The sequence below is a fragment of the Mauremys mutica genome, chromosome 1, assembly GCF_020497125.1.
Source record: "Mauremys mutica isolate MM-2020 ecotype Southern chromosome 1, ASM2049712v1, whole genome shotgun sequence".
Lineage (NCBI taxonomy): Eukaryota > Metazoa > Chordata > Testudines > Geoemydidae > Mauremys > Mauremys mutica.
The window spans coordinates 129,906,819-129,921,421 of record NC_059072.1 but is presented as its reverse complement, the minus strand read 5'-3'; the positions used below and the strand labels follow the sequence as shown (position 1 = coordinate 129,921,421).

The 14,603-nt window shown below is 44.4% G+C and overlaps 1 protein-coding gene across 5 annotated transcripts in view; it reads left to right on the top strand.

The window, feature by feature from the left end:
* The window catches only part of LRP6 (LDL receptor related protein 6), a 202,933-nt gene that overhangs the window by 148,492 nt on the left and 39,838 nt on the right, over positions 1-14,603 (top strand). For all 5 annotated transcript variants that reach the window (XM_045000135.1, XM_045000134.1, XM_045000132.1 and 2 more), the window contains 4 exons: positions 71-360; positions 2,726-2,952; positions 6,413-6,597; positions 7,084-7,410. In XM_045000135.1, coding sequence (XP_044856070.1) covers positions 71-360; positions 2,726-2,952; positions 6,413-6,597; positions 7,084-7,410 — 1,029 coding nt within the window. The remainder of the gene's footprint in view (positions 1-70; positions 361-2,725; positions 2,953-6,412; positions 6,598-7,083; positions 7,411-14,603) is intronic.

The following is a 14,603-nucleotide window of genomic DNA, read 5'->3' as shown; positions in this document are numbered from 1 at the left end:
ATCTGAGGATAATTATCTGGAAAAGGAGGGCAATGTCAAATAATTCTTTTTGCTTCTGCTGAATGTGTAGGTGCAAACCCTTGTGCAGAGGACAATGGTGGTTGCAGCCATCTCTGTCTGTACAGACCTCAGGGTCCTCGCTGTGCCTGTCCCATAGGCTTAGAGCTGATCAGTGATATGAGGACTTGCATTGTCCCAGAAGCTTTCCTGCTCTTTTCTCGGAGAGCAGATATCAGGCGAATCTCTTTGGAAACCAACAACAACAATGTTGCCATCCCACTTACGGGAGTCAAAGAAGCTTCTGCTCTGGATTTTGATGTGACAGACAATCGGATTTACTGGACAGATATCTCGCTGAAGGTAAAGGAGAGAGTTTTCTCTTTCTAGAGTTCAGTCCCACATGGGCAGCTCTGCCTCCCCAAGCAGCCCTGTGTGGTCCCGCTGGGGCTCTGCGGCTCTTCCCCCCCCGGACTGGGACCAGCCAGGGACTACAGGTGGCTGGAACCGGTGCTCACACTGCCCGGTGTTTGGGGGTGGGGGGAAGCGCACTGCCAGCCCAGCGCTCCTGGGGAGGGAAGTCTCTAGGTGCCGGTGGGGGAAGGAGGGCGGGAAGGGCGGGGCCTTATGCAGAAGGGGCAGGCTGGGCAAGGGGATGGCTAGCCTCTTCGAGCCCAGGGTTCACTCTCTGCCCATGCAGTCCACTATTGCTGCATTTTCAAAACACTTAAACTCAAGAACTGACCAACAAATAAATTTTACATAATTCTAGTTCAGAGGGAAAAGCTTGACCGAACACAAAATGTCTTCATAGCCTGGCTAAATTCAGATGTGTGCTTTTTAAATCAGTGGATCTATGTTTTCTCACATACACTATGAATTTGCAAGGATAAACGTCAGCATTTTGTGGAAAACTGAAACTGGGGGCGGGGGGAGTGCCACTTTGAGGGAGATTTGGGGGACTTAACATGGATATCTTGCCAAATACATTGTGGGAGGGAACTGTGTCTTGGGCCTGAAGTGAAAGCTGATGTTAATCTTACTCCAGTATGCATTAGTTATGAAGATTCCATACATTAGGTGAAATATGGTATGAATTATAAATTATACTGAAATAGCTAGATTATTCAGTTGAGACTGAAGTATTGAGGAGTGTTGCATATCAGAAACAGGCATAAGGCAGACAAATGGTGTACAAGTTTCAGCATCGATATTCACTAGTCTAGTTTCACTCTCATTTTCAGGAGCAGTAAATTTATTCAGAAATGGAAATATCAGGATTTTTTTTTAATAAAGGAAGAATTCTGTAATTGCGATGAGGCTTACACAACAGCTTGCTGTGTTCTGCACTCAGTAACTTAGGAGTTGGGCACACAAGGGCTCAACACATAGCTTGTAAATGAGTTTCTGAGAGGGAAGCTGGCCAAACTGTTGTAGAAACTGGTTTAACTTGAACTGTGGTTGAAATAGATTAAACATGGTTCCCAAAGTTGGTTTGAAAGGACGTTGTAGATAGGGATTAAGGGACGCTGAACTCCCAATTGTGCACACGCTTGTGACATCACTGGTTCTAGCGCACAAACTGTAAGCAAACAAAATTGAACTTTGACTTCTGCAGTGTTAGAAACATGAGGAGTGAGGGATGGGAGGAAACTAGTGTTCGCATACCATTGTTGTCCTTGGCAAAGGGCTTCTTGATCATAATTGTATACCAGTGAATGGCTAAGCTATGAAATATAAAGAAAGGAATGCTTTAAATTTCTGTACTGTGCTGAAAATTCTTTTCCCCCGGGTTTATAAAACATTAATTTGTGTTTTTTATTTTACTATTTTTTTTTGTTTTAAATCAATATGCCTCTCTCGTCATAGGAAGGGCTATGAAGTTGAGAGTTAAAAGAGAGAAATCTTTTGGACAAAAGAGAGATCAGAAACTCATCTTAATGGGGAATTAAATTAGTTGCTTACCATCCGTCCATAAACACTGGCACTGCAGAGCTAACTGACTTCTTGGCCATTGATTGTTTTCATCTATGTGGTGGTTTGTGCTGAACTTTTTAGATGAGGATGTTGTTTAAAAAAAATAATGCACTGACACAAGACATTTGTCACCATCACAGTGTTCACGGTGCTTGTGTGTTCTGCCCCCTCCAGCCTGTGTGCTGTCTTGTGTATTTAGATTGTAAGCTCTTTGGAGAAGGGACTGTCTACTAATCTGTATTGTGCCTACCTCAATGGCCCCTGCTGTTGATTGATCCTTGGGCATTACCATAATAAACATCATGAATTAATAATGTGGCGTGGGTGGTTGGGTGGTGAGTGGCATGTGAAATAGAGGAGGTTGGATTAGATTGTCTGGTGGTCCCTTCTTGCCTTTAAATGCTGTCTCTGTGACTCTAAAATATCGCTCCTCGCTGTAGCATAGAAGCTTCAGCATGAGCCTGAGAATTCCAAAATGTTTTCTCCTCAAAGCTGGCTGAGAGTTGTTAAGGTCAGTGTGGTGTGTAGATTGCTTAATGGAACCCAACTAAAGTCAACCCGTTTATTTCTTCAGTGACCATAGTAAATCATCACTCTTGAATAGGCCTTTTCGTTAATTGTACGAGTAAGTAGCATATTGTATGAACTTCTTCCCTACAAGATGCCTGAAATCTGAAAGTTTTTAAATGCAAACCCCAATGACAGACTGGTAAAGTTCCTAATTTACCTGTGTACCATTGTATCCCTGAAGACTATCAGCAGGGCATTTATGAACGGCAGTGCACTCGAACATGTGGTGGAGTTTGGCTTGGATTACCCAGAAGGCATGGCAGTAGACTGGCTAGGGAAGAATCTGTATTGGGCCGATACTGGAACAAATCGTATTGAAGTGTCAAAGCTGGATGGACAACATCGTCAAGTACTGGTGTGGAAGGATCTGGACAGCCCCCGGGCACTGGCATTAGACCCTGCTGAAGGGTAACTTGCTGATTTAATTTTATGTTTACGAACTTCTTAAAAGTAACACATGCATATTTTCTGTAGGGCATGTTAATGAGGCACCAGTATATAAATCCTGAGAGAACTCAGCTTGAGGAATGTAACCTAGTAATTTAGAATACAAGGGCTGGAGGAATGTGCTCTTAATGTCCTGAGTAATCATTAGGAATACTACACAAAAATCAGAGAAGCTCATTAAAAAAGGATTTATATTTAGTTTTTTAATTAATCATAAAATCGAAATAGCTTTAGGTTTATGGAATTCATTAATTAGAAAAGGTCCATCACACTGAAAAGAAAATATTTGTCCTTTTAAAATGGAGCTCCCTTTCATCACGGGTTTGGGTGTTGTGAAGGTATTATGTGCTCTGCCTCTGAGGGGAAGGTGAAGCTCACTGTGTGAGAATAAGGAGAGAGATTATTTTGGAGGCAAAGGACAACTTTGGTAGGCGGGGGAGGGAAATAGAGCAGTTTTCTTGGATACTCTATCTGCCTATCCAAAATGTAAGATTTTTGTAATGAGAGAAGTCTTTTCTCCAGGAAAATGGACTCAATCACATTAAAATGCAATAGCATTTTATGTCATAAGAAAAGATCTGTCATAATACTTAACATCTACATAGCACTTTATAACCTTGAAATGCTTTACAAACATTTACTAATTTATTCCTTGCAAAATCCACGTGAGAGACACTACTTGTGTATTACCCCTATTTTACAGATGAGGAAACTTATTTTCAAACATCCTGAATTCTCACAGTTAACATTGACTTCAGTTGGAACTGTAGGAGCTTAGGAACTTGGACACATCACTCAGTGCCTGATTTTCAAAGGCCAGACTGAGTCACTGCATAGAACTTGGAAAGTCTCAGGATTTCCAGGCTCCCATTCACTGCCTCTCTATACCATCTTTCTCTTGAAAAATAGCAGTTAAAGTTTGCTAAATACCAAAAATGTTCATCCACAGTGGGAGAGAACTAAAATTGCTGATGTGATATGCAAATCTGAACCAGATGTTCTGGGAGTATGCAGTGTCCACGTAGTTCCTCAAAGCTGCTCAAGGCCTGGAATTGCAGATTAATGCTGTAATTTTACCACTTACCTTGAGGTGACTCATTTTCATCACTGGTATTCAAAAGTGCTAGTATTTCTCACTTACTGCAAAGTTGCTCAGTATCCCTTGCTCTAATACAGGAGTCTCAAACGCGCGGCCCACAAGGTTTTTTTTTTTTTTTTTTTGCAGCCTGTGAGCTTGTCGCGGCCCCCCCGCCCTACCCCCAGCGTTTACCTAGAGCGGCTCCGGCCTGACGTGCACCGGGGGCAGGGCAGGCTCCCTGCCTGCTCTGCCCCCGCGCCGCTCTGGGAAGCGGACAGAACCTGGGGGAGGAGAGGCACAGGGGTGTGTGTTGATGTTGCTTCAGGCATCGCCCCCAGCATCTCCCATTGGCCGCGGTTCCCTGTTCCCAGCCAATGGGAGATGCTGGGGGCGGTGCCTGAAGCCCCCCCCACACCCGTGAGCCCCTACTCCCCCACGTTCCAGCCGCTTCCCGGAGTGGTGTGGGGACAGGGTAGGGAGGCAGGGAAGCCTACCCTGCCCCCGGTGGGCACTGGGCCAGAGCCCTCCCCCCCGAACCCCTCCTGCAGTCGAACCCCCTGCCCTGAGCCCCTTCACACCCCTCATCCCTCCTGCACCTCACACCCCAACTCCCTGTCCTGAGCCCCGCCTCCACCCCCTGGGGGCAGGGAAGGAGTGGAGTTGGGGTGGGGATTTTGGGGAAGGAGTGGAATGGGGGCAAGGAAGGGGTGGGAAGAGGCGGGGCAGGGCGGGGCCTCATGGAAGGGGTGGAGTGGGGGCGGGGCCGAGGGCGGTGGAGGGGAGATGTCAGTAATGTGGTCCTCTGGCCAATGTACTAGTCCTCATGTGGCCCTCGTGGTCATTTGAGTTTGAGACCCCTGCTCTAATAGCTGTCTGGCCAGAAATAGCGTCAAAACACATGTAGACCGGAGTGGTTCTCAGTTCCTCATCTTAAATTCACACTGGGACCCCAATAGCAAAGTTGCTTTACTTGCATTATCTCCGGTTTTTTGTTTGTTTTTAAAACAATAAATGATCACCAAGATTTTCAGAAGTGGGTTTTCTTCTTAAGCCCATGTTTAGACACCTAAATAAGTGGCCTAATTTTTCTAAAGTACTGATAACTCAGCAGCTCCCATTGAATAATGAGCCTACGTATTTAGGAACCTATCCATTATCTATCAATTTCTTTACAAGCTTGGCCAGTACATATTTTGTCAGGTCACTTCACACTCATAGTGATCTTATTCCTATTTAGTTTAGCTTACCTATCTAACCAGCATAGTCCATGGCAGACAATACAAAGAATTTGGTATCATACATATGGAAACGCATCTCCCTGCTGCAATCCAATGATGCCAGAGGACAATAGCATATGCTTATGTGTTGACCGCTGTTGCAGTACTTAGATGATATGTATTCTATACATAGTAGAGTGAGAACATTACCTTGGCTCAGCAATACGTGAGATGAAGTGTATCGTTACCCAACTGCAGTGGAAAGCCTCTGAGATCTGTTTGCAAGACTTTCCGATGTGCCGGGGGTGCTCACTGCTCAACCCCTGGCTCTGCCACAGGCCCTGCCCCCACACCACCCCTTCCCGCCCCCTCCCCTGAGCCTGCCATGCCCTCGCTCCTCCCCCTTCCTTCCCCCCCAGAGTCTCCTGCATGCTACGAAACAGCTGACTGGGAGGTGCGGGGAGGGAGGGGGAGGCGCTGATCAGCAGGGCTACTGGTGAGCGGGAGGAGTGGGGGACTGATGGGGGGCAGCTGATGTATTACTGTGGCTCTTTGGCAATGTACATTGGTAAATTCTGACTCCTGCTCAGGTTGGCCACCCCTGGACCCAGTCCATTGCTACCTGTAAGACCAATCTCTGATGTGGAAACTGGTGGAGAAAGGCACTTCAAGGAAATATCCTCAAGAAACATTTAGTTCAGAGTTCAGTAGAGGATTTAATAGAAGCAGACGGCAATTTTTGTTGCTCATGCAATGTGCTTTGGATCAATTCTTGATAAAGAACAGTGTGCAATCTAATGTACCCAGATGACATCCTGTTTATTATTAAGTAACACACGTGAACTAGTTAAAGACTGAAGGACTCTAGTAAAGAAGTCCTTGGTAAGGGTCCAGCTTTGGATCGAGCAAATAAGGAAATCGGACTCATTTCCTAGCTTTTATTTTGAGAAAAATATTTAATGTGTTTTAATAAACACTTAAATTTATAACTCTGGGTTTCTGTTCCCGTTCTTCTTGCTTTTGTGTTGTTTTTTGCTTTCATGTACTGGCAAGAAATTTTAAGAGTCTGCATTAGCACAAAACTTCTATATCAGATAAATGAGAAATTTCTGGCATTTTTATACAGGTTTATGTACTGGACTGAGTGGGGTGGGAAGCCCAAGATTGACCGAGCTGCCATGGATGGAAGTGAACGTACTACTTTGGTACCAAACGTGGGACGAGCTAATGGGCTAACAATTGATTATGCTAAAAGAAGACTTTACTGGACAGATCTAGATACCAACTTAATAGAATCTTCAAATATGCTAGGTAAGTTGCTGTTGCTTTTTCTGTGCAAGCTGTGTATTTTTAGTTACACGTAGGACAAAGCTCTCAACTGGTAGCTTTTGGAGTGTCCTCTCTGGCAAAAAATATAATCAGTATTTCATTTGTTGTGGGGAGGTGGTGGGAAAGCCAAACTGCAAAAGCTCATAGATTTTAATACACTCAGAACTGATTTATTTATTTATTTATTTATTTTAAGTAGGCGCACTCCATTGTATATATCAGGCATGAGAGTAGGGTGTGTGTGTGTGAGAGAGAGAAAGAGAGAGGGACGAGGAAGGGGCCTCATGCTGCAGATGGATTGTTACAGAAGACTGGAAATCCTGGTGGAGGCTGATACTAAACTGTAAATTTTTTTTTACATTTTTTTAACCTCTCCATGAAGCAGCAATGTCTAGCACATTGTTATAAAAACCTAGTATGTCCCCAGTAATTCCTCTTGTTTTTTCTCTCTCCCTTTTTTGAAAACAGGCCTTGACCGTGAGGTTATAGCAGATGACTTGCCTCACCCGTTTGGCTTGACTCAATACCAGGATTACATCTATTGGACAGATTGGAGCCGGCGCAGCATTGAGCGAGCCAACAAGACCAGTGGCCAGAACCGGACCATCATCCAAGGCCACTTGGATTATGTGATGGATATCCTGGTCTTCCATTCCTCAAGGCAGGCAGGCTGGAATGAATGTGCATCTAGCAATGGGCACTGCTCCCATCTCTGCTTGGCAGTTCCAGTTGGTGGTTTTGTGTGTGGATGCCCAGCTCACTATTCCTTGAATTCTGACAACAGGACCTGTAGTGGTAAGCCCTAAGCACAAATGACAAATTAGAGGCATAGGGAACAGAATGCCATGTTTGTTCCAATGAGCATAAATTATGGAAGCAAATGCATTTGGTAACAGATAAAAGTATTTTACTAGAAAAAAGAAACATTTTTCATTCCTTTCTTCTCTATTTATTTTTAATAGCAACAAAGGAGACAGTTTGCTTTGGTGACAGGAACATGATATGCCAAGTCATGGCTCATTTCTACCTTTGGCGGAGGGGGTGTGTATGTGTGTGTGTGAAGGTGGTAATAAAACTGGCTGGATTTTGTTTTCTAACCATACTAAAATCCTACCAGACAATTGAATAAAAGTTAGGATATTTTAAAAAAATTTCCAGGCCAACAGCTTGGCAATGGGATTAATTTCAATGAACCTTTTTATTCATTCTGCCAACCAGAATAAGGCTGGGTAAAAAGAGAAGCTGGAAACACTACTTTTGTGCCGGCCCATGAAAGTTACTTCATGTCCCCCTTTATTTTTTTAAGATTTACCAGGCATAGAGGATTAATGGGATTTTGGTGTGTGTTTTGGAATATTGGATGTGTTTTAGGTTGTTGGAGGTGAATTTAGTTGTGATTTATATTCCAGCTTGAAGGGGTGTTGGACAGACCTTCCTCCAGAGCTCACCCCAGTGTGGCTAAAGGCATTGCTTTTGAGTGAGAAAAGAGGCCCCAGAGTGCTGCCTTCACAGCACTTTCAGTTCCTGATCACAGTAGAGGCAGCAAGCAGCCAAACCCCAGATTTTTTCATTGTTGTGCAGTGTGTGAACCACAAGGCCCTTAGGCTAACCACAGTTAGTTTCTAGCCAAATAATTCATCTTTCTTTCAATAACTGGCTGCCAGTGCAGCACTCATATTTCTTCATAGGATGGTCCCTACATGTATTCCACACATTGGATACACATGAGCACCATGTGTTTGAATCCAGAATTTTTTTTTGCAAGCAGTGGCCATTGGCCTGTACATGTGCTGTAGCTTTTCTCATGCTCCAAACCAAGGGCATGAAAAGTGGTGCAGGCCTACACCTCTCCAGTTCCTGCTTATTGCTGCATGATCTGAATCGAGATCTTTGGTGTCCTAATTTTTTTTTTTAAAACCGTGTCATTGCTGTAAAATGTTGTACACAATTAGTTTTAGTTGTTTTTATAGTATAGAGTAGAACCTCAGCGTTATGACACTTCTGGAATGGAGGTTGTTCTGAAATGTTCGTAACTGAATAAAATGTTATGGTTATTCTTTCAAAAGTTTACAGCTGAACATTGACTTAATACAGCTTTGAAACTTTACCTCACAGAAGAAAAATGCTGCTTTTAACTATCTTAAATAAAATTAAACATGCACAGAAACGGTTTCCTTACCTTGTCAAATCTTTTTTTAACCTTTCCCTTTATTTTTTTAGTAGTTTACATTTAATTGAGGACTGTACTGTACAGTATTTGATTTAGGTAGTTAGATAGGTAGGTAGTTGTCTCTGCTGCCTGATTGTGTACGGGATAAACAGCTCCTGATGCTCCAATCCACTTCTAGAGTCAAAGCGATACCAGTAGCGACACATACCACAATGACCAGGAAAGCTCTGGTTCAGACTGCTCTGCCAGTGGACTCTCCTCATACCCCCAGGACAATCAGACTTATGTCTCCCTGAAGAGGACATCTTTGCTCTTCCCTATCCACATTCAGCCCTCCTATCAGGACGGTCTTTATTCTGGGACATTGATACACCAGAAGACGACTCTGTCCTGACGAGACAGTGTCATTCTCCCATCCCACATTGGTTCTGCTGGAGATTAGGATTCAGCTTTCTGTTGGGATGAGTCTTAGCCCCTGCAAGAGTCTCTGCAGCGTCAGGAAAAGGTGGCACAAGACAGGAGCCCCAGAAGATCATGGTTCTGACCCCCAGGCAGATAGAGTTGGCCAAGAAACAGGCTCCCCCACCCCATGCCATGGGGCTTTCCTTTGGCAGTTGATCCATCCTACTGGCAATATTGGGGATCACGGGAGCCCTACCCTAAACTCAGGAGTGGTGCAGGAATCCTATTTGCCACTTCCCAGACACCCACAACCGGCCCCGTCAGCATATTCAGAAAGAGAAGGTGAGCCTATTCCAGTAGCAGTCTCGTCATCTTCACCAGATGAGGCAGTTACTCCATCTTCTCCATCCCTGCCAGATGACTTTAAACAATATCAGGAGCTCATGCCCAGGGTGGCTGCAGAGTTATAGATTCAGCTTGAGGGAGATCAGGTGCCTCAGCATAGTTTACTAGATGTTCTGCAGCTGTCTGGTCTCAGTCAAGTGGCTCTCCCCATCACAAGGTCATCATCATGGACCCAGCAAAGGTGATTGCACACTTCTGTTTCTTGCGCTCCCACCCCTAATTGGGCCAAGAAGCACTGCTTCATTCCATCCAAGGGGTGAAAGTTTTTGTTTGGATGCTTTGGTGGTGCAAGCGGCTACAGAGTGGTCCAAGTAACAACACCCAAAGGCTACTCCCTCAAAGAAGAGACACAAGCAAGTCAACCTTCTAAGGAGAAAAGTTTTCTTTCACATCCCTCCAGGATCTCAAATTATGAGACCCTCTTGGCCAAATATGATTTTACTAATTATAAGAAGTTTTGGAATTCAAGGATGAGCTCCCTGAGGGGCATAGGGCCTGCTTCCAGGCCTTAATGGATGAGGGCAGATTGGTAGCCAAAATTTCCCGCCAGACCATGGTGGATGCAACTATACTGCATCTAGGGCAATGGCTATGGCCATTGTTATGAGGAGAGATTTGTGGTTACGATCCTCATGTTTTCCTAGAGGTGCAGAGTACCATCCAATATCTGCCCTTCGATACTATCAACCTATTCCACAAGAAGATGGATGAATGTCTCCACTCCCTCAGAGACTTGAGGACAAACTTGATTCACAAGCATTTATATCCTTGCCCCTAAAAGAAAACACCGTCGATGGGGCTAATAGGGCAAGACCACCTCCTCAGCCATTTTACCACCAATGTTCTTAGGAGCTAACTCTCAAAAGACAGAGGGTTTATAGACCCAGGAACCCAGCCTCTGCAACATTCACCACCACATCATACTCTAACCCCAAGCAAAGAGGGTTTTTTTTCCATGGTACTGTTGAGGCCTATGTCCCTTTATTGATGCCACTTCATTCCCCATCTCTGATATTCAAAGGCTTCCCCACCCCATTTGGCAAAAACTGCCCTAACTACAGACAAATGGGTATTGGAGATTATTTATGGCATCTAGCTGATCGAGTCTCTGGTACCTCCTACCCACAAACCTCCTTCTTCATTCTTTTTCACGGACCACTCTCATGGGGTGATTCTGCGACAAGAGGTGAGCTCCCTTCTCAGGGGAGCCATAGAAAAGGTTCCACCTCAACATCAAGGGCGGGGATTCTATCCCCCTTACTTCTCCATCCCCAAGAAGAATGGGGGATGGAGGCCAATTCCTGATCTGAGACAGCTGAACAGGTTCATTTGAAAACTAAAATTCCGCATGCTCTCCTCGTTAGAGGAGGACACATGGTTTGCGGCTCTCAACATTAGACGCACGTTTTCACATAGACGTCCACCCAGCCCACGAGAGGTTCCTCAGGTTGCTCTTCATCGAAGAGGATTACTAATTTAGAGTCCCTCCCACTTTGGGCTAGCTACTGCACCCAGGGTCTTTACAAAGGTCTTTTCAATAGTGGCAGCTTGTATGAGAAGAGAGGGATTTACAGTTTTCCCCTACCTTGATGACTGGCTACTGATGGGCGGTTCCTTCAAGGAAGTCTAGCAAGCAACCAGTGTTCTGCTCAGCCTTCTGCCTTCCCTGGGTTTCTGCATCAGTCATGAAAATCCATGTTGACCCCCACGAGTCCCATAAATTTTATAGGGGGGATGTTGGACTCGACTGCAGCAAGAGCACATCTGCCTCTCAAGATATTTCAGGCCATGAGCATGCACGTACATCAGGTCAGTGTCAGAACCAGGACAACAATCAGAACTTGCCTTTTCCCTCTTCAGCCATCTGGCTTCATGCACGTGACATTGTTTGCCAAGCTTTATTCTCACTGCTTAGAAGCCTGGCTTCTCTCTATGTACTCACCAGAGAAAGGCAACATAAACAGAGGTGACAGTTCTGCCTAAAGTTTTAGACTTTTGTCTGGTGGGCAAAAGTGGAGAAGGTTTGGATGGGGAATCCCTTTCCTCACACTGACCCTGAGGCAATCCTCATTACTGATGCTTTCCTCTTGGGTTGGGATGCTTTCATGGGTGAATACATGGCACAAAGCATTTGGACCCTTTTGGAGTATCAGTTTAGTAGAATTCCAGGTGGTCCATTGAGCCTGTGACTCCTTCCTCCCTCATCCAATCCAGACATGTCTAAATAACGTTGGACAACGTGACAACAGTATTTTATGTAAACAAGCAGGGAGAGTGAGATCTCTCCCTTTGTGCATCGATGCAGTCACCCTTTGGAACTGGTGCATCAGCCATCGCATGTTCCTATCATCAGCTTCTTTACCAGGCATGCAAAACTAATTAATGGGCTGCTTGAGCAGACATTTTTCCACAAATCACAAATGGGAGATTCATAATTTGGTTCTTGATGACGTCTTCACCCAATGGGGAATGCCGACATCGGACCTTTACACCTCATGGGAGGACAGGAAATTTCCTCAGTACCTCTCCAGAATAGCCCTGGGCAAGGGCTTGACAGAAGTGCTACAGAAGATCCATCAAGGCAGAGTTCAAGTTTTCCTGTTTGTAAACCGAACTGTCTCAACCAGTTGGGTGCAGTCTGCCGAAGGCCTCAGTTCACCCACCCAAGAACATCCCCACGTTGCCGGACTTTGAGTGCATAAGTGCAAGTCCTAACATCCCAAACCTGGAACTGTTGCAACTCAGGGCCTGGTATTTGGATAGGCATCAGAAATAGAATGCTCATGTTTTAAAAGGGTACAATCCATCCTTAACCAAAGCAGAAAGAGTCTGTGAGAAGCTGCTGTTAAGCAAAATGGAAGCATTTCTCCCCCTGGGCTCACCAATGCAACTTGTGTCCAAAATCTGCTGGAATCCTTCCTATCTTTTATTCTTCAGTCTTCAGGTCTCATGCTCAATTCTCTGCGAGTATATTTAGTAGTGATGATCAGCAATTTCCATTCTGTGGTGGATAACCATACAGTATTCACTCATCCTGTTACAACTAGATTTCTAAAGAGGAGTCTCAGATCCTTTCCACCATTGGTGAAGTTTGCACCTTTGTGGAACCTGAGTTTTGTTTTGTCGTTTGCTAGCTCCCCTTTCAGCTTCTAGCCACATGTTCTATGACCTACCTGTCTATTAGACATAATGTCAGCTAGAAGAGTTAGTGAGCTGGGAGTGCTCATGGTGGACCCACCGTATACTACATTCTATAAAGAAAGGGTTTTGTTATAACCTCTCCCTAGATTCATTCCTAAAATAGCTTCTGAGTTTCATATGAGTCAGGTAGTCCATTTACTAGCATCTTTTCCAAAACTGCATGCCTGAGATGAAGGGAGCTGACTGCATTCTCCAGATGTCTCAAATGCTTTGGCCTTTTATCTGCAAAGAACAAATGATGTTAAAAGACACCTAAATGATTTGTTTTCATAGCAGAGTGATCAAGGGGTCAAGCTACATAGACACAAAGACATTCAAAATGGATCTCGAGTTGTGTTACCCTTTGTTACCAACTAGTTTATATTCCCCCTCCAGAGCAGGTGAAGGCTAATTCTACTAGAGGGCAAGTTATTTTGGCTGCATTGCTGAGAGACGTACCTCTCCCAGCAATATGGAGGGCAGCTAATTAGAGCTCTTTGCATATCGTCACAAGACATAATGCTCTGATCCGGTCAAATGCAGACACAGCTGTGGGGAGAGCAGTACTACAGTCGGCATTGGCCTCCTTGCACCTGCCTCTGGTCTTACCACTGCTTGCTAATCTCCCACATGAGGAATACACATAGAGACCATCACTCGAGGAAGAAATGCAGGCTACTTACTGTTAACTGGATGCTCTTCGAGATGTGTGACCTCCCTACCTTCCGTCCGTCCCTTCTGCTGTGGATTGTTTGAACTGCAGTAAGAATGGAAACTGGAAAGGCATCGGCCCACATCACCTTTTATGCTCTTGGTTTAGAGCGTGAGGAGAGCTACAGCACCTGTGTGGGTCATTGGACACTGCTTGCAAGAACTTCTGGACTCGGGCACACAGTGCGCATGCGTACCTAATGTGTGGAATACAGATAGGGACCACACATCTTGAAGTAACCTCCATTTTTGACTGCCAAGATGCTTGGATGTTTTCTCTGGTGTCATTCAGATTAGTCAGTGGGTTAAGAGAGTCAGATATTATCTCATCTGCATTATGCACGAGTAAAGGGATCTAACTGCTGCACTAAGGCCAAATCAGGTGTCACTTATTCTGAGACTGTCACCTCCATGGAATACTTTGAAAATCATCCTCTTGGAAACATTCCTGCTTTGCGCACCCCACATTTTCGGTATTTCTTTTCTGTTTATTACAAGGGACCACTTGCATGCAAACAAAATCTTTGTACCATTCCCTTCTTCCTCCTTTACTGCATGTCAAAAGAATAATTGACATAGTTGTGGTGATAACTATGATATCATAAGTGGGGGATTTTGTCTTTGGACGAGAAATAAGTAATACAGTCACATAAAGATCCTGTTTTCATGGAAATGTTTAGTTACAAAGCAATGAGAAAAATACAGGAAACATGTTATGCTATAAAGATGTAAAACTGTTCCTAAACAGTATGGTTCAAAGTCTTTCATTAGGCATTAACAGCTTTTCAGCCATGTTCAACCCTGATAGATTTCCCACTTCTCATTTGTAGGTAATTGGAGACTTAGATTTTTCTGCTTGTAATTTAATTTTTCTCTTGGCCTCTGTAATTGGCGCATGGATCATTTTAACTTTCTCTTGCCTATTTTACTTGGTTATGTGTTTCTGAGCATTATTCTAGCACAAGTCCTGTCTAGAGGCCAGTTCCTCCCTTTGTTGACCACAATGCACATGTGTGCACATATTCTTTTAATTATGGGAAGGAGATGCTGCTGCGACTAGATCTGGGAACTCAGACTTTCAGAGCCAACACTGCATTGTTGAGCTTGAAGAGCAGTTCCC